A 20,260-nucleotide genomic window follows, 5' to 3' on the forward strand; every position below is an offset into this window, starting at 1 on the left:
GTCTTGTGTGGTTATTTCTGGGTTTTAAAGTGAATTGAAACCCTGGCACAGTGCATTCATAACGGTGTTAGTACAAAATAGTTGATTAAATCTATGATATAATCTAGAAGAATGTTGTATCTGGAGGTTGTACATTTCTAGATTTTATTTATTTTGGAGGCAGTAGTTTTAGATCCCTTGTAAAATGGAGATAAGGGAATTTCTCTTGAGGATGACCAGTGCAAATCCTTCCACCTTGGTGCTCTGTAACTTGTTATATGAGGTACATCTGCTGAAGATGAGGATGCTAACAATGTTTTTGTCTGAAAAAAGGGGGACATGATAGCACTTTTCTCATCGGGTTGTAAGGATTCAGGAAACTCAATTCATATAGTCTTATCTGAGTGCTGCTAAAGTTGGTTCTATTAACTAAATAGTTGTAAATTACCAAGTGGAACTAGAGGAAGTGTTTGTGGTTTGGTATTTCTACAAATATCTAACATTGTACCTGAAAACTAAACAGGGTAATAAGATGAATGAGAATGAAAACTCTTGAGACAGTACAAGAAAATTAACCTGGGAAACAATTCACATGGGGTATAGCTCAAAACCAATTAAGTCATATTGGAAGCAAAATAGTGACTAATTAAATTCAAGTAACAAATTATGTGCAAAGCACTGAGAGATGAAAATGTAACAAGATAGATACTAATTCATCATCTACAAAACTTAAAACACTGTCAAGTTTTGAGGAAAAAAGTCCCAGGCTCTACCCTCAAGGAATTTATATTCTGTATGTGGAAGTACTAACATTTGGGGAACTCTTAATAAGCCCTTAAAAAGGTGGCAAAAGAAGTCAGCCTTGATTCTGCAAGGTTGGAGACTAGGAATTACAACGATGGATATGAGAGATGCATGTTATTTGGGGAACAAAGGAATTCATGGAAGAGATGGAGGATAAATGGGAATATGATTTTTGAGTTGGGTGAAGCTAGATTGGAATTTGGGAATATCTAGTTGGTCTGGAATGAAGTGTTACAAGACACATGAAAAACTTCCATGTACTGCATTAATGGGGCACTGGGTGCAGAAGACATATTAGGTTTTGTCAGGTATTTGTTAGTTTTTGTTAATTAAAAAAAAATCTCCCTCCTGACTCACCCACTGGAGAAATTAAAAACCAACCCTTTTAACAAACATGCAGAATCAAGGCAAATTCCCCCCCACTGACTACTTTAAAAAATGTCTCATTCTTCATGCTTGAGTCCTTTACCTCTATGTCAGCAATGTGGTGGAATTATCAGTTGTTTGGAATCATGGTTGGTTTCTGCATTCATCCAAATTCTTTCAAAATTGTCTTTATGAAACTTAATTACATAAATTGTTTTCCTGGTTCTGATCGCTTCAGTTTGCATGGCTATTATAACTTTCTCTAAGTTATCTCTGCTATCATTTTGTGACATTTCATCATATTCATATACCAAAATTGGATTATTTCTTACTTCCTGGTAACCCCTTAAAACCTGGAGTGGAATATCTGGGCTTAGGGGTAGTATGGTAACTTTATGGATACAGTTATGCATTGCTTTTGCTAAAACTTTAAAAAATTGATCAAAGTTCAAATTCTCTGCCCCCATTGCAAAAGAAAACCCAAATCTGTGACGTATGTGCAATTTAGCAAAACAACTTCCTGTCCAAAAAAAGTTAATTTATATTTTTCTTCTTATTAATAATTTGGAACACTTTTTCATATAGTTGTTGATGCCTAGTAATATTCTTTGGATATTTATCAATTGAGGAATGACTTGTATTCTTATAAATTTGAATCAGTTCCTTACATATTTTGGAAAGAACTTTTACTTTCAAATTGACCATGTCCAAATAAAAGGGTGGAAAGTAGTCAGCATATTTCATCATTAGTCTTCTGAAACCATGGTTGGAAATTATGTTGATTAGTTTCTAACTCAGTTTTGTCTTTAAAAGGTTGTGACTGTATAAATAGTGGTTCTGATCACCTTCCTACTTCATCAGTTCACACAAGTCTTTTCAGATGGTTTCTCTGAAATCATCCCCTTTATCATTTCTTACAGCACAGTAATATTTCATCATACTCATACCACAATTTATTTAGCCATTACCCAATTTATAGAGAATCCCTCAGCTGTCACCACATTCTTTGTTACTTCAAAAACAAACAAAAAAAAAACTACACAATTTTTGTTTTAGAGTTTGTTTTTCTTAGGAATAATCCCTCTATTAATCTGTTCTCCCTAATTTCCCTCATTTCTCTTTTCCTATTGAGTTAACTTTTTCTGTACTTAATTGTGTATGTGTGTTTGTGTGTGTGTGTTATTTTCCCTTCCTTTGACCAGTTCAGATGTGAGCTTCAAGTGTCAGTTGTTCCCCAGCATCCACTTGTTTGTATATAAATGGCAACTTGCAAACTTTGATTATGTGACTTAATTTTGCCTCCCCCATTCCCAGCTGTGCTTCCCCTCTTTTAAGATTGTTAGGCAAAACAATCACTCACAGTCCCTAATTAAGACTCCTTTTATCAACCCAGAGGATCATCTCTTTCCTCCAACCCCCTTCTTAGGTGTCATTTCCTTATGTTTCCTATATTGAAATAATTGCCAACCTTGCTGTTTCTTCCTCAGGGTCACCTCTCACATCTGTCTGCTCCCTTCGACTTGCACAGTCAGTGCCCCAGATAAGGTTCTCATCACCTCTCCCCTAGATTCCTGCAATTATCCAGTGTTTCCCCACTCCAAGGTGATTTTTCTCAGTCCTAGACTTGTTATCACTTCTGTATTCAAACTCCACAGACTTTTCTCTGTTGCCTTTCAGAAGTCTGCCTGCCTCTAGATCCCCCATTTTATTCTGCATTACTCCTCAGCCTGCACCCTCCAGCCTTCTCTGTTCCTCATCTAACACACCTTGTCCATTCTCTCTGCACTGCCTTTGCTCCTGGGCCTGAAGTGTCCTCCGCCTTACTGCCTCCTCATAGAATTCTTTACTTCATTCAAGACTCGGGTCAACAGTTCTGATGGACCAGGCCATCCTCAGCAACGAGATCAACCAAATCATTTCTAATGGAGCAGTAATGAACTGAACCAGCTATGCCCAGAAAAAGAACTCTGGGAGATGACTAAGGACCATTGCATTGAATTCCCAGTCCCTATATTTATGCACACCTGCTTTTTTGATTTCCTTCACAAGCTAATTGTACAATATTTCGGAGTCTGATTCTTTTTGTACAGCAGAATAACGTTTTGGTCATGTATACTTATTGTGTATCTAATTTATATTTTAATATATTTAACATCTACTGGTCATCCTGCCATCTAGGGGAGGGGATGGGGGGGGGTAAGAGGTGAAAAATTGGAACAAGAGGTTTGGCAATTGTTAATGCTGTAAAGTTACCCATGCATATATCCTGTAAATAAAAGGCTATTAAATTAAAAAAAAAAAAAAAAAAGACTCGGATCAAGCACACATTCTACAAGAAGCCTTTTTCAATCTTTTCAATTGCTAGTGTCCTTAACTACCTTGTATTTAAAATCTTGTAATTTCTTTGAATGTTTGTCGACTGGCTCTCTGCAGCTGAGTTGATGTAACAATCAAATGTAATATAACATCCAGTGAGTGGGATTGGCTGGTTTAGGGCACAGAGGATCATTAATTATCCACCTCAAAATATATGAATTGGTTTTGCCACACCCCTCAAAGTCCTTAAAATTTCCTAATGCAACGAATGGTATATGACTTTTAAAAAGAATAAATTATTGGCAAAACTTTCACATACACATAAAAAAAAAATGCAAGAGTAAAGAATCACCTCTTGACCAAACTGTTGGGACAATTTGATATTGTTTTCTAAAGCCACACGAAATCGGAAACAAGGGTTTTGGATATGAAGACATTGTTAGTGGAAGTAAAATTGGCAATTATAAAAATTTTTTTCCTTGAATCAAGACTTATCTGCATCAAATCAAGAAAACATAAATGTAAATAATGTAAATCTTTCACCCATACAAAGCTTACTTTAACATTTTATTTTGTGTAAAAAAGGGCAAGTTTAGTGAATTATTTTCATCTTGTACACAAAGTTATAATTTTAATGCTTTTCACATCCATGCTGAAAATCTGCAATTTGGTAAAAATGAAAGGAACATAAATTTTTCCAAAAGCATTTTTCACTTATTATGTACACTTCATGAGAAAGTTTTAAACACTTTCCCACTGATCACACAATTACCAAGAAAATAAAAGATTAAATTTGTACAGATATTGATCTATATATCAATTACATACAGAAATGATGTAAAAACCCTATGTAGTTTACTTTGTCTTCTGCCCCAAAGATCTACCCAGGGACAGATGCTTTTTTTTTTTTTTTGTATAAATGACTGTGGCTTTATTTAAAATATGAAAATTAAAGGAAGAAAACCCAGTTTAATCACAGTATTTAAAAATCCCTTCCCAATATTAAAGGATCATCACCAAATATATAGCACCATAATACAAATATTGATGGGAAAGGGTATTCACATCACGTAGTAATAATAATAATAATAATAATAATTAAAACAAAACAAACAAACACTGAAACCCGTGTTAGTATCCGTAGAACAAGAAGTTGATAACAGCTTTAGCTTTCCTCATACACAGCAAGGAAAAGGTTAAAGAGTTTAAACTACCGAAAATCCCAACTTGGGGAAAAAGGAAAGAAAACTCAATGTCAGCAGTACATTTTGAAGTGTAAAGGAAAATGGGGCTATTAAAAGTTGTACTATTTAAATTATGGCTAAGACATAAAATTTGTAAGCCTTATAAAGAGATGATTTTCTGATCATCTGCAGTAGGGGGACTCCTTTTATGACCTCACAAAGTTCTTGTCCCCTTCAACATTTGGTCACAGTTTTGAAACAATAAAAGCTGTACCTGCACTATCACTGATAACAAAAGCGTGCCATTTGGACGGGAGAGTCTAACCACTTAGTGTGCCTGGTTTAGCTTTAGAACTGGAAGCTGACAGTGTCTGGGCTACAAGTGAGCATTTTGAACAACTACCTCTAGGACAGGTTGGCCTCAGATCTGACCTTCCTGCTTTACACCTTAATTCCCTGTAGACTCTCCAACCCCAGGCTGTACTGACCTCAAGATGTAAGTATTCAAGGGGAAGGTGGGGTAAGCCACGAAACTTTGGCTTCTTTTGCCCATATCGAGTGGGCTCAGAATCCTGAATTTGTCACTGAGCCTGAGGATTGATTTAAGACAACTGCTATCTTTCCTTTGGAAATTTCCCAGTTTTCAGTTTTATGGGAGGATTCTGAAAGTTAAAGATTTAGGAGGCATTGAAGTACTGTATTTGGATTAAGTCCTCCTCAGCAATCTTAGCTTAGGATAAGCAAGTAACCAGTAATTTAACATCTGAATTCACATACAATTGACACATGAGAATCAACTAGTGTTGCTGATATGATCTACATGCCCCAAAAGGTCAGTATTAAGAAATGTTGACACTGGGGTTCCATACATTCCTACGAGATAAATAACAAATTTTACTTCCAGTAGCAACTACAAAACCACATGTTATTAACCCCTCTTGCATAGAATGAGGTAAACCTGTGCGTATTACCAATGTTATATACCCAAAATTAGAGCAATATTTTAGAAAATAAATTGCTGGTTTTCAACTTTCTATGCACTTTTAAAAGTCAAATAAAAACTTACCTAAAATGGTCTCCTGGGGCTTTCTATTAACATCTTTTAAAGCATTCCATAGGCTGAAGGACTGTAGAGGTTAATCATGTTGATTATTTTCTAATTAGCCCTATCTACTACCTACTTATACTCCAGAGGAGATGGTCAGTATAGCACTCTGAAGGGGACAGGCTAAGGCCCAGAAGCACTTAGAGAACACACGCAGTTAATTCCTGAGAATTTAGTTAATGAACCTTACTGGTAAAAGCTAAAACTCTCTTATTTTTTTCAGTCACAACTCAGTAGAAAGCTTAAAAATGCAGAGAGCACACGTTCCCCCTCCCACCACCCTTTTAAAAGAAGCCACATACACTTTTAAAACAAGGAATGTTTACATGGTCCAAATTAGTTGTTACTTTTGTTAAGAACTTGTTTTGCCTGTAGTGATATACAGTTTTTACAGTACATGGGAATTTTTAAGAGGATGAACACATTCCTTTTCAATGACTTTTTAACAAAGCAGAACTGGAATGATCTGAAATTTAGATTTATTCTGGCTTTAGAAGATGCTCCATTTTCACTTTCCGATTAATAAAGAACATCTGGTTTTGGGGTGTGCTTATGTTAAATGTCATCTCACAGAATGAAAAAGGAGATGTCAGAAACGAAAGAACAGAATTTCTTATTTCTTTTGTGGGGGTGTTTTAGAAAAAAAGAAAAACTTAGGACAATTTTGCATTTTCCCCAACCCCACTTTGCCAAGACAAAGATGCTATGCATAAGCTCACTGTCAACCATTCCAGTTTAATTAACACATGAGTGTTAAAATAATTTTGATCATTTCTAATTAAAAAGATAAGTTGTAAAAAGTATCTAGAGTTCTTCCAATTTCATTCAGAACTCCAAATAAATTTTCTTGAGCATTTTTCAGAATGAAAACATTTCTGTACAAATATTTAAAATGGTCTGCAATAAAATGCCAACAACTCAAAATCCGTCCCACCTTCCATGATCTACGTGGTGATGCTCCTTTCATGAGGGCATCGGTTGCATATTTCTGCAGCAGAGGAAGCTGGAGATGTGACTGGCATAGTTTTGAAGATTCCAAAATCTCCCAACTTGTACCAAAAAAAGGTTCATTTGTAATGACAGTTCATTTGTATTTGCAACTATATCCTTCTTAAATCGTTTCCTGCAATCCTGTTACTTAAACTTTAAATCTTACCAAAAAGTTAGAATTTCAGTTCTTGTTAACAATGCACAATAAATCCAAACTTGGAAAATATTACAAAATTCTTTCAAAAGCTTCAAATACAACACAAAAATGTCCATCTTTATAAATTGAAAAATTTCCCCGACTAAAATAGTTTCCCCACCCACCTCAAAAATCCAGAACTTAAATCTCTTCTATGGTTAGCAAAGTGACCCAGTAGTCCCCTTATCCAGTTGGGCTGGTAATAAATCCGTCCTGTAGAAAGCTCTCCCCTCCCCCTGGTTTTTGAGCTGTCATCTCAGGGTTCCTGTTTGATGTAGTAGCTGGCAGAGCCATTGCTTTCCTGATCAGAAGCTCCTTGGAGGAAGCTGTATTCCTCTCCATCTAGCAATTCTTCCTTCAGCTGCAATGGAGTCACTACATTAAAAAGAAAAAACAAAAAGGAGATATACATTCCCAATACAATCATGCCCTTTTTCTTCTAGTCTAGCCAACTTTACAGGCAAGGAGGTTTCTTCATCCCTTTAGTAACTTAAACAACACTAAATTGTAAGTATGAGTATCAAGATGATTACAGCAACAGAGATGATTTAAGGAGATTAGCTGATAATGAAAAGCCATGCGAACATGAAAGACAAATGGTGTTCCTCAGTGGGCACTTTCCATGGCAAGTATAAGATCATGGTGTTTATATTATTTGGATGATAGTCATGTGCAAACTTTTTCATTCAATAAACATTTATTTCATATAATAAACGTTTACTGAATAATGAAAGTCTGTATTTAACCTTAAGGAATTTGTCAGAGGATGAATGAAACAAGAACTATGAAGTGAATATTCTAATAATCTTTGGTGATTAAAAACATTAAAAAGGCTTTACTGTGTATTACACTATCCCCTGAGGGAACTTTAATGAACGTTCCCTGGGTTACAACAAAATGTTATAACTTAATGTTTACTTTTATATAAGTGCAACTACTCAAGACGTCCAGAAACATCAGTAGTGGCAGCAATAATAGGAAAATTAGAAATGTCAAATTGATGATGTCACAAAACAAGGTCTTTTTTTCAATGAAATGTTTCGGGGAAAAAACTGATTAATGATCTTTTTAAAATTAAAATTTAAATACATAGGCAGTCCCTAACTAATAAAGAAGTGGTTGTTTTTTTAAAATAAAAATTAAACAATTTGCAGGTTAGCCCACAAATACTGATTTAACACATAACACAGAAAATATAGTACTTGCCTGAGTTCTATGTTTTGAGAGCAGGAAGCCCCCAAGGTATGGGATGGTGAGGGAAAAAAAAGGAAGGAGAAAAAGCAAGAAAAAAGAAGGAAGGAGAAGAGTTTCTTTTTCCATTTTCTAGGTGGAGTTGGCCTAGGCAAAGCAGAATTTGCAAAAGTAACAACTGCCTTTTATTTAATATTGTAGAATTTAGAGAATTAAGAATCTTGGATATCATGTATTAAGAGCTGGAGAAGACCTTACAAATGATCTGGTTCAATTCCCTCATCTTATGGATGAAAATACTGAAACCTATAGAATGAAAGTGACTTGCCCCAAATCATGAGCAAGTGGTAGAGCTGAGGTCTGAATCTCTAGGCTTCTGATGCCCATGAAGATTGGGAGGCAGAGATGGGCTGTGGAAAGAGAACGGAAGTTGGGAGTCTGGCCCTCCTTCTACCTCCTTTGTGACTTTGGGAACCTCATTTACCTCAGGACCTCCACATTCCCCCTGTGAGGACTAGATGGGCCCTGGGAGGCTCTTCCTGTTCTAGATTTATGGTCTTTTTAAAAGTTCTGGATCTAGTGTTTTTTTTTTTTTTTTTTTTTTTCTGTAGCATGATGTGCTTCTCCTACCTTCTCTTTCCCCCATTCAGAATAGTAGGTCTCAGGGAGGGGCTAGGAAGAAGCAATCTTTATGGAACTCTCAGTACCACAATCTTTCAGTTTTCCCATAGTAGCTTTTAAAAATGGCTATTTACTAACTCAAATCAGCACTTTAGGGGTATAAATGAAGTAACAAGTTCGGGTAGCAAGTTCTGAGGGTTTGGTAGTTATGTCTAGGGTTTTTTCCCTAGGCCATATCTACTTTTAAAAACTTCCCTTATTCTTTTGAAATCATGCCTTTTATAAAAACTCATGTTATATTTCATGGCAATCAGGGAGGCTGTATTTGTGACTACTTGTGTATACATGTCAGTTTTAACTCTGTCATTCGTAAATAAAAAATTACCTAAATTAAAATATTAAAGAAAACCTATTTGTACAGCTCAAATTGGTCCTGAGAGCTTTACAGAATGCAAGAATCTAACAGAGTCATCCAACTATTCAATACAGAAAAATAGGGTGCATTTTTGCATTCACCAAGTGTTAATGACAAACTATACTAAAAAAATAGTGAGGTCAATTAAGTATATTTAATTCCTTGATTTCAATTGTGAAGTAACAATGATCTCTGACTTTTTACTACCTGATTTAAAAATAATCTTTTGAAAAATGTTTATTCAATTCTTTTGCTTTTGTGTTTTGTTTGTAACAATGTTCATGTTAATGAGTAGGAAGGAAGTTCACTATAGCTATCCAAAGAATTCTAAAATAAACATATGAAAGGTAAATGAAACCAGTTCTCATGTGTTTTTTTCTCTCTTTCGCACAAAAAGCATCACTGAGAATGAGTGGATAGTAATGTCAAATGTCCAGCTGTTAACCTTCAAATCTATCACCCAAATAAAAGAAACATTCAAAGCATTTTGACTACATGAAAATAAAGTCCACTGAAAATCAAAAATGGCCAAGTTTCATTAAAGGTGCAGTACCCACATTAAAAGGTCGATTAAAAGATTTTTTTTCATACGATGACCAAATGAATGAGAAAAAGTGTTACTGAAACCTAGATTATATTCAGACTGATGTTTTAAATATAAGAAAGATAAGTACAAGATCCACAGTATGCCCTAATGTTGTCTACATTTGCAGACTAGCAAATTTTGGGTTTTAATTTTCTTTATCTTCTCTAAATATGAAAATGATATGCTTAAAAAAGTAGCTGGAGACAATGATGCTACATTCATTCAAATGGAGCCTAGTTCTATAAGTTTCATCTACCTGGAATCAAAATCTGGAAACTGTTTTTATGGCTTATTTAATTCTTCAGTCTCTAACCTTAATTCCTAAGATGCTAAAACAACTTTTGTAGCTTAATGAAACTTTGTATATTTTAAAAAGAGGCAGTTCTAATATTACCTTGACACTAAATCCCTATTGTTGCAGGAATTTAAAAAACCAAATCACATTTTACCACAAATTCATAATTATAAATTCTTCTAAGAGATCTTATTAAACCACACTATTCAGTTAAAAAAGTAGAGCCACTTAAGATCACACAAAGTCACAAAGCACAGGCTCATAGCTCTATGGCTGCTATGTCTATATCTACAGATACAGGTATAGCTCTATACATATTTCTAGTATAACCATCTATAGTAGTCTATTTATCTACTGATCGCTGCAACAACTAGGGAGAAAATATTCTTGCTAGGCCACATGATTTCCTCAGAAGTATTCATTTTTAATACTTCTGGGTTGCTCCAAATCCAGTTTTCCACGGCCAGTGAAACAAGACAGATTGTGAAAAACATCAGTGTTTAAAAAAACCTCTCAATAATGCCAGTTATTTTCAACAAAGCTTCCAACTTCCAAGGTCAAAAACCATTCCAGATACTAATATATCACAAAATAAGTAACTTTAGGGAGCTAGTTGGTCTAAAATGTCAGAAACATAATAGAATAAGACATTTAGAAGAAGCTTCTTCTTCTAGGCAAGACAAATAATGTTAGATTTAAAGTTCTTATGGATGCTAAGTAAGCCACAGAAATTCTTCTAAATGGCAAGAACTCATACTGATTTTTAGAGGGAATGAAAGGAAACTATACAAACAATGGAAGTGGGATGAGATGCATGCCTATTCTACAAAAATCATTTGGGATGTTTATAGTAAGGCAAATGCCAGTGAAGTTTTCATCTTCACAAATGTTAGCAAAACAAGGAATGAAAAGGATTCAGAGCCAGGTATTAAGTCCCATCCATCTTGGCTCTCAGCAGAAAAGTGACATTTAAAACAAATACAAAGTATTGTAGTCTAAACTTAGCAGATAATAATCTAACCAAAGATCTGGATTTTTCTAACTTAGACTTACAAGACTCAATTGCAAATATTCAATTATAGTGACATTCTTCAGTACTCAATGATTACCTTGTGTCAGATTTTATCAATTAAAGGAAAGACAAATTTTTTCAACAGTCATCCTCCAAGTTTTAAAGCTTACATCCTTTAGGCTTTTTCTTGGCCTACAAGAATTAAACTTGTAGCAAGTGCCACTGACTTATTTAATTGCTGGAGTTTGTGAATAAATACAATTACAGAAATGCAAGATAGCCAAGTTCAGCAATCACTTTCAAAGCTGACTTTGAAACTACAATCTCTCCACCAAGTCTGAAAGTTCCTTACTCACTGATCCAAACTATTATCAGCACCAAAAATACATTCTAATCTCATAAGAGAGCTCCTTTCCCAGTCAATGTGATGCTATGAAATGCTATGGGTTTGTTAAATGAATCTTTTCCTTTGGCTGTGGGTAATCAGATAAAAAAAAAAAATACATTCCATTTTTGCAGGAATTAAAATCCAACAGAAATCCACAATGAAAAGTGTTCTATAGTTTTTGGATGAAATTATGAAGTATAATTACACTAAAAAGTCATGGTTATCTTTTAGGTTAACTGACTTTGTGACTCTATTCTGATCTAAAGTTCTAAAGTGGTCAAAATAAAACAAAAATCCTTCCCATATGATTTATCTGGTGAAGTAGCTACCAAGCACTAATGAAAATGAATTTTTTTATTGAAAAGAAAAAAAAAGTTAATGAGTCAGCATCTTTCATGCCAGACCATGCTTTGTCTCCCACCACCCTACCCAGCAAGATTACCATCTGTAGTACCTGAGGTGCTGATGTGACTAATTACCTGTTTTGAGGCTGGGACTGAACTCTCGGCTAGTGCTGGGAGGTGGGAAGGCCTCCGGGGCTGTCTGTGCTGGAAGGGTTCGATATGGAGGAGGAGTCAACTCTTCGTCACCAGAGAGGCTCCTCCGCACCCCACCAGTCATGGGCAGGCTCGACAAACTGACAGGCTTCTTCCCAACTGGCATCTTCCTTTCTAAACATTAAGTCAGACTAAAGTAAGCTTTTACTTACATGTGTGGTAAGAAAAGTGCATTAAATAAGTTGGAAAGTTTGTGGAGTACAGAGCACAAGATTGGCACTCTGAAAACATGGGATTCTATATTCCTTCTCTGGGAGTTTGGAAATCCCAGGCTCTGAATCCTGAGTTCATTGAACTCAGTTGAAAAAACAAAGCAAAATTTGAACTACAGAGAGCATTGACTGGGTTGGGAGAACATCTGGTTCATTTTCTTTAACCAAGAAAAATCCTTAGACGTATCTTGGAGGGAATAACCTGCTAACAAGGGGGAAAGATTCTTCTAAACCTTGCTCAGTGGCAGCACTTCACACAAAACCCCAAACACTGGTGTTTGGTTAGGAAGGAAAGTACGATTGTTTGTGAATTCAGAGTGTGACAGAATTTCTCGATATGAATGTACCTATATAATTTTTAAAAATCCTTTCTTTGAAAAGAACCTAAGTTAAGGTAGTTCTGAAACTTTTTCTAAGATAAAAATTCTGATTATATGCATATTTAGAAGTAAATGAATTTCATTTTAATGACAAATGCATCACACCCTTCAGTTTCATCTTCAAGAGAAACCAAAAGCTTTAGGATTTATTCAATGTTGGTACTGTCAACAAAAATTTTTTGGAATAGGATGCACATACATTTGAAGTATTTAAAAACAAACAAGCAAACAAAAGCAAAACACAGTCATCTATTTGCAAGAAGATAAGGTATGGACAGTCTATATAAGATGTATCAATCACGTGGCCCACAATACTTCTTAACATGTGGCCAGAACTAGGTTAAAATGCATTTGGGAAATATTTAACAAAATAAATAAAAACACAATAAAATATTGATAATATTTCATTTTAAAATTAAATCAATATGTGGCCTGCATATTGTATATCTTTTGTATGGTATAGTAGCTCCTTTTTCTATTTGAGTTTGATACCATCAGTCTAAATGAATAAAAGTAGCAACAGATTACCATATTGCATGTATGTTTAAGATGCTAACGAAAAGTTTTTTTCCAGGATTTAAAATATCTCAGGTAAGAAGACCAAATACAGTCTATGTTTATATAACCAGGGCAAAAACCAAACCAAAGCTGTATATCTCACTACTACTTAAAATAATGTTATAATCAATCTAAATATTAAGTTCCTATTGATTTCTAAATTGCTAACCCTAAGCCATGTGTCCATCTCTTTGAAACTTCACTAATATATGACCAAAGAATAAAATGCAAGTAATTAACCACAGAAAACTAAGAAAACTACTAAGATTAGCACCAATAAAACAACCAATGAACAAGACATATAGAATGCTAATTTCCATACTTTACAACGAATACACTTTAACTCAAAGATGTTTTTGAGAATATATACCATAAAACCTACAGGAGCCTATTAATGGCATACTATCTTTGTTTTAAAAAACACTAATTAATATGCATCCACACTCATAACAACAACACATACATCCCTGTGCACAATTATAGAATGTTAAGATTCTCCAACTAGACTTTCCTATTTCAAAAGTAAGCAAGCACCAATGAAGCGAATGTTTTAGAAAAAAAAGAATTAAAACTGAAGTATAGACCACATAACTAGTACATAATTCTACTTGTACACCATACAAATAAAGTGCTATTTAAAAAAAAATATTCTCTCCATGTCTACTACTCATACAATTCTGGCTGCAAAAAATGTAATGCTTTATGTGCCTGGGATTATTTAGAACACTACTCTTTATTTTCTTAAGAAGGACCTTGGATCAGTTCTATCCTGTCTGGCAATGTGATTGAAATATCTGAGATTTCCTTTCCAACCAGCACAGAATCAAGAGCTCTTCTCAGCAAAGCCACAAGGAGTTAATGGTCCTTTATACTTCTTTTTCCTCTCCATTTCTGAGGGAGTATTTTAAGACTTTATAAAAGATATCATAAAACTAAGAGGAACTGAAATGCTAATGAGATAAAAATGTTGCATCTTTTGCTAAGAACATTTTTCCTAAATCCAGTCATAGTAGGAACCATATCATTAAAAACAACCTTATTAATGTTATCATTTCTTTGCTATAGAGAATCTTTTCTTGTGGGGCCTATCTGAATCAATTAGTCTAAAATCACACTCATAGCATATACAAGGTAAAGAACTGAAAGATTTGTGTTCCAAGTGTATATATAATCTTAAAAATAAAATTTCATGTAGCTACTGGCTGTAATCTAGTTCTTTTCTGGAAGGAGAATTTCTAATATCAAAAATTTCAAATAGGAAATAATCAAGACAATCTTGATTACAAGTCCTTTATGGTAAATCTAAGAGATTATACCTTCCCACAATCTACTTTCAGATTCATACTTTCATTGGAATAATTTTTAGTTACATTTCCTGGTTGATGGGGTCAGAATTCCCATTCCTATGGAAACAGTTTTAGGTAAATGCTAGACATGGCAAACGTCCAGCCTACAACAATTCTGGGATTGTGTGACAATTATAATAACACCACAGAAGAACAGGGTTTGGGGAAAGAGTCATGCTTTGGGGAAAATTTGTTCTTTGGCCCAAAATGTCTCTATAATGGCAAAATGATGGAAGAGAAAGAATACTTTACCTCAAATTATTATACATTGACTAAAAATAAGAAAAAGGGAAGAACAGAGTATGAAGGTTTCTTTAATCATGTTGTCCATCTCTTACCAGTTGATGATAATGATAACTTTTCATCTGATCATAAGGTAAGTCAACTGGAAAATTCTGGATTTGAGTTTCTATTCTTAATTGCATCTTAACTCTCAAAAAAAAAAAAAATCTCTAAATCAGTACGAACAAACTTGTCTCTTGGTATGAAATACTGTATGACAAGTTTGATGAAAAGAAAAAAAAATATTCATTCAAGCTAAGTAAGAAAAAAGATTTTTAAAATACTGTCAAACAGACCTGCGTAAAATATTCCCACCAATAACCATTCTTTCATTTTTATGATGTACATATAACTGCATAAATTTTGTTTGTTGGTAAGCAGCCTGGATTTTTTTTTAAACAATGGAATACTATTTTTAGACAGGAATTCTGGTTATAAGCTAATTAGAGTCATTATGCTCTGACTCTTATTGTAAAAACTAGGTTTTTATTATAAAACAATTAGGAAAAATCTGGAATAGATTACTTAGAATTTAAAGTGTCAATCATGAAATCCTAACCCAAATGTCTAAAAATATTAAAGCAAACATCTTCTTTTACCATGCAAGACTAAGAAATACTAACCATTTCCTTACAAATTGAACCCCACCTCCCTAAGGCATTTCTCATTTACTGAAAAAAGATTTGCCTTTTATGGCATACTGCACCTTTAAGCATAATACTTTATGTACAATCATCAACTTCAACAAGGAATGTTACTTTCCCTGAGAACACACATTAACCACAATTTGTTAACAATGAAAAAGAAATATGTATTAATATTTGGTGACCCACTTTTCTTGTGTCCTTTGTATTGCTGTGACTTAGCCTTTTTCTTCTGTTTTGATGAACCTGACTGGCTTTCTCTTGATGCTGGAAAAAAAACACAAAACACCAAAAAACCACAATGGTTCTGGGTATTTACTCATGACAGCAACCATCATTTAAATGATTTGTACTCCATATGCACATGAGAGAACATTTTAATAATAAATGTATACTGAAGCTTCATAAATATGATAGATTATTTTAGAAAAGTCATGAACACATGAAGCCCTTTTCAAATAATGATATATTAATTTCATTGAAACATTGAATTATTGGATGAAAGATGTTACTTTGATCTGTATTCTGAACCTTAAGTTCAAGATTGCTATGGCATACTATTACTGAACCAAACATAGGAAAGTATGTCCCAGTTGCACATTCTTGGAATGGAACTAAGTATATTAAGGGCAAGCATAAAATATATACTTTTGGGGTAGCTAGGTGGCACAGTGGATAGAGCACCAGCCCTGAAGTCAGTAGGATCTGAGTTCAAATTTGATTTCAGATACTTAACACTTCCTAGCTGTGTGACCCTGGGCAAGTCACTTAACAACAATTGCTTCAGGGAAAAAAACAACACACTCGCACACACACACTTTGTCTGTCTCTCTATCTCTTTGTGTCTCTCTCTCTCTCTCTCACACACACACACACACACACGCTCTCACTTCTGAAGAAGTCCAGATTTAAAAATAAAAAAAAAAAAAAAACCCCTACAAGTAATATATTTTTGGTAAGTCAGCAACTCACTCTGTGGTGCTGGAGGCTGTAGCTGATATCCAGTTAATTGGCACCATCCAACAGGATAGAGATCAGGGGACTCACAGTCTACCCACTGATCATACTCTTCTTCCCAACCATCAAAATGGATTCTCAGTAGACGATGAATGATTCGGGTCACTGTGGCTACACACACTAAGCGTGGTTCCATGAGGTCTACAGCTTCTAATTTCATCCCAACACGAAATCCATGATTTGGAACATCCTGATAAGAAAAAGAACATTCTAGCTGACAGATGGTAGAAGCCACAAGAAGACAATGTGGAACAGTAGAAAAACCCTTAGACTTGGAACCAGAAGAATAGGTTTAAGTGCTGTCTCCAGCACTTATACCAGAGGTACTGTGATGCAAGGTAAGCCATTTAATCTATAAACCTCAGTTTCCTTATGTGTGAGGAAAGAACAATACTTGCATTAGACCCCATCAGAGGGATGTGGGTAGCAAATGAGATAGTATGTGAAAAAGTCTTTCTAGCCATAAAGCCTTATATAAATGACAACTTTATCTTTTGGAAGCACCAAGCAAAATGCCTGGCATTAGCCAGCTGATTCCTAAATTCTATTTCAATTCTAAGTCTTATCAATTGGTTAATAAATGTTTCTTGAACTGACTCAAAGTAGGAAAATCAAAGGTAATGTAAGGGAGCTAAATAGGAATAATTTATACAAAAATGATCAGGATTTATGGATAATTCTTTAATTATAAATTAAGATGGTGAAGCATTTAAGAGCTAGTTATGAAACTTTATGGAAAAGAAAAAAGCTTTACAAGTAGGTAACTACAATTTTCTTTTTACCTTATTAAACAACTTTACTGGTGCTGCTATGGAGCCAGTTTCCCTGAGGTAGTCAAACCATTTGAAAGGAAGTTTTGTATAACCTGAAAAATATAGCATTGTCCTAAGTGGAAACTCATTCAAAATTCCTGAAACATCAAAAATGCAAATAAGTTTCTAAGAACAAATAAAAATCTTGGAGGTTTTAGGAAGGGTCATCTAAATCAATTTCAGACATTGTTTCCTGTGGTTCTAAAGAATTACAGAACTCTTCCTTGCTCCCCTCTAAGTTAAGAGGATTTTGTCCTCTTAGAAATAGACATTGGGGCCCAAACTAATTGGATGGAGGCTGCATCTTTTCTCAATTTAAGCATTATCTAAAGTTACAGATGTCTGCTCTCATACTTAGGTCTGGCTTAGTGAAGCTCTTGAGACTATGGGGTCATTTCTTTATGTGTTTTGTTGGAAGAAAAGGGAACATAGCAAGACTTAAGTCTTGAATTTTTTCCTACTCAATTTCTTTTTCTTTAGATCTTTGAAGAATAAGTATTTCATGAACCATGTTAAGTGGCCACTTGTTTTGTTGAGATAGCCTATACTTTAAAATGGCATTTTAATGGAGTTTTCAATGAAGAGTCTAATAAGAGAAGTTGCCTTTAAGGCTTAAAGATGTGTGTTGTAAAAAAAATACTCTCTTACATACTGTACCAAATATCTGCTAGACCTGTTTTTCACAATAGCACCTGGTTATTACAATTAATTCATATTCTACATATTCCTACAATGAAATGTTCCATAATGCACATTATATAGTCCATTAAACCTTTTAACATGTAGGTTTTTTGTTTTGTTTTGGTACCGTGTACAGATTTTAAGAATAACACTGGATAAACTGAATATATACGCCAAAAAGACATTGAACAGAAAAAAGTGATGATAAAAATATCATACAATATCAGAAATATCATCTTAGGTTAAAATGAGATACCTCTGGGTGGAGTTAATTCAATCATGTTAATTTCACAGAAACCAACAGGGAAAATAGAAGGGGAGGTTGCATGGTAACAAAACCAGTCAGATCCATCTGCTGCTTCTGATCCATCAATTCCAATCATAAGGAATCCATCTGCTAGCACCTTTATGAATTAAAAGCCCAAATATTTGAAATTAGAAAATTTCTTAAGAATTCATGTTTAAAAAAGTGAATCTAAACTACCCTTTCATTTAGAACTTTATTTAATCTATTGGAAGAATCTTTTATGAAGATGAAAAAAGGCTTATGTTATATTCATAGATTTTTATGTTGTCTAATTGAAATATACAATTTCATTAATTGTGAGTTGGCAATATAAAATCTAGCCATCTGCTAGGGCTACATATAAGTGGGAAAAAAAAGTTAAAATCTTCAATCCTGGTGATGACTGATGACTGGTTGATGATACCTTAGAATTTCATTCTTTCTGTTTAGGGTTTTGAATTCTGTTAAAATGCAAAACATCCTTGGGAATACTAAGAATTTTAATGATTACTAGTTATTTACGTCTGATTATGAATCCAGTGTCAGATTCTTTCAAAGGTTATGAATTAGACATGGAATGGGAAGATGTAAATGAGAAGTAGGGGTGGAACACTTGCTGCAAGACTAGGAGACTGGACACAACAAGGACCAACACTGATTCCAGTGACCAGGAAATAAATTAGATTGCTTGTAAGACAGGATACATTGTAGATTACAATACTGGCATAGTATCCCTTTGTAAGTATGGTTTCAAAACAACAACCTTAGCAAAATGCCATATGGATGACCTATGTTAAGGAAATAAAAACTTACTTTGAAGTTATCTGGGTACACTGGTATTCTCTTTTCCTAGTACAGATTCAGACACAAGCATTTAGGTGTAAATATTTCACTACCATTCTAAATAGTTTCTATTTTTTTTCTTGCCATTACCATGTAGCTCCAGTCAATACCCATTTTTTTGGGTTTAAACTTACATTTATCATCTCACCTTTCTAATGGTTGCAACACATATTGCAGATAGATTTAGAGGATCTATAGCTTCCAATTTCATTCCTTCCTTGTACCATTCCCCACTCTGGTCTACTTCTTTCACCTAAAGGATTATAAGAAAGCACATCTACTATTATGCAAAAAATGCTCCTACAGTATTTTGCAAAACAGTACCCATAAGTACCCATTTAAAAAAACTCACCAGAGAAGAGGTGAAATAGTTTCCTACCTACCTAACATTGTTGTTCAAACTTTCAATAGCATTAAAGGAATACAGGGAAATAAGACAGAATTTTAGAGCAATTATAATAGAAATTTATGATACCTATGTATTACAAAGTTTTAATCTTTGTAAATGACCACATAATTGTGATTTCCACTACTTTATGAAAATACCCACAACCCTCTTTCAAATCTAATTTACAAATGAGGGTTCTTATGAAAAATCTCTTACCTTAGCAAATAAATGTGGTGGTGTATCAAAATGTCCATCCTGTTTCTTAGTAATATCTACAAGGAAAAGTTACATACTAATCTGTCAGCATTTGAAAGATCAAAAACCACCTTTCTTTGAAAGTCTTAAGATTTACATGGCACATGATGCCCTCAAACATGGCAAACACATGTTTCCCACACTTCAAAACTACTCTTAAAGAGTTCTTTTCCCTGAAGAGAACATGTGCCTATATTATTAATAGAAATAAGTTAGTTTGAATGCTGATATTTTACAAGGTAGAGAATTATTTAGATCGCTTAATTTTAGAAGTGCTACTAATGTGTATGATAAAATGCTATACAAATTTACTTCTAAAACTTGATTAAAATGGGAAAATAGGGAAAACTATGTTTAGGTGTGTTCTTTTGGTTTGGTTTTGATTTTATTTTTAGATAAGCTGAAAGACTGAAAAATAAGAAAACAATCATTATTTGACTATGGACACATTTTGTAATCAAGAGCAAGCAAAGGAAATATATGATATTAATCAGTTAAGACATTATTATTTGGTGTAAACACTCACTAACTAAATTAGAAGCTGCTTAGAT

The 20,260-nt window shown here is 34.2% G+C and overlaps 1 protein-coding gene across 11 annotated transcripts in view; it reads right to left on the reverse strand.

Moving 5' to 3' along the window:
* Positions 1–3,994: 3,994 nt before the first annotated feature.
* MBTD1 (mbt domain containing 1) overlaps positions 3,995–20,260 on the reverse strand; it is a 76,973-nt gene continuing 60,707 nt past the window's right edge. For 6 of the 11 annotated variants that reach the window (XM_031966421.1, XM_012548090.3, XM_031966424.1 and 3 more), the window contains 8 exons: positions 19,671–19,726; positions 19,215–19,319; positions 18,194–18,341; positions 17,227–17,309; positions 16,400–16,634; positions 15,617–15,694; positions 11,928–12,119; positions 3,998–7,315 (listed from right to left, as the gene is read on the reverse strand). In XM_031966421.1, the coding sequence (XP_031822281.1) occupies positions 7,197–7,315; positions 11,928–12,119; positions 15,617–15,694; positions 16,400–16,634; positions 17,227–17,309; positions 18,194–18,341; positions 19,215–19,319; positions 19,671–19,726 (1,016 nt within the window). In that variant the 3' untranslated portion in view covers positions 3,998–7,196. Of the gene's footprint in view, positions 7,316–11,927; positions 12,120–15,616; positions 15,695–16,399; positions 16,635–17,226; positions 17,310–18,193; positions 18,342–19,214; positions 19,320–19,670; positions 19,727–20,260 lie in introns of all 11 variants that reach the window. The other 5 variants (XM_031966428.1, XM_031966427.1, XM_031966420.1 and 2 more) reach the window with 4 other exon arrangements.

Source organism: Sarcophilus harrisii, chromosome 4 (genome assembly GCF_902635505.1).
Source record: "Sarcophilus harrisii chromosome 4, mSarHar1.11, whole genome shotgun sequence".
Classification (NCBI taxonomy): domain Eukaryota; kingdom Metazoa; phylum Chordata; class Mammalia; order Dasyuromorphia; family Dasyuridae; genus Sarcophilus; species Sarcophilus harrisii.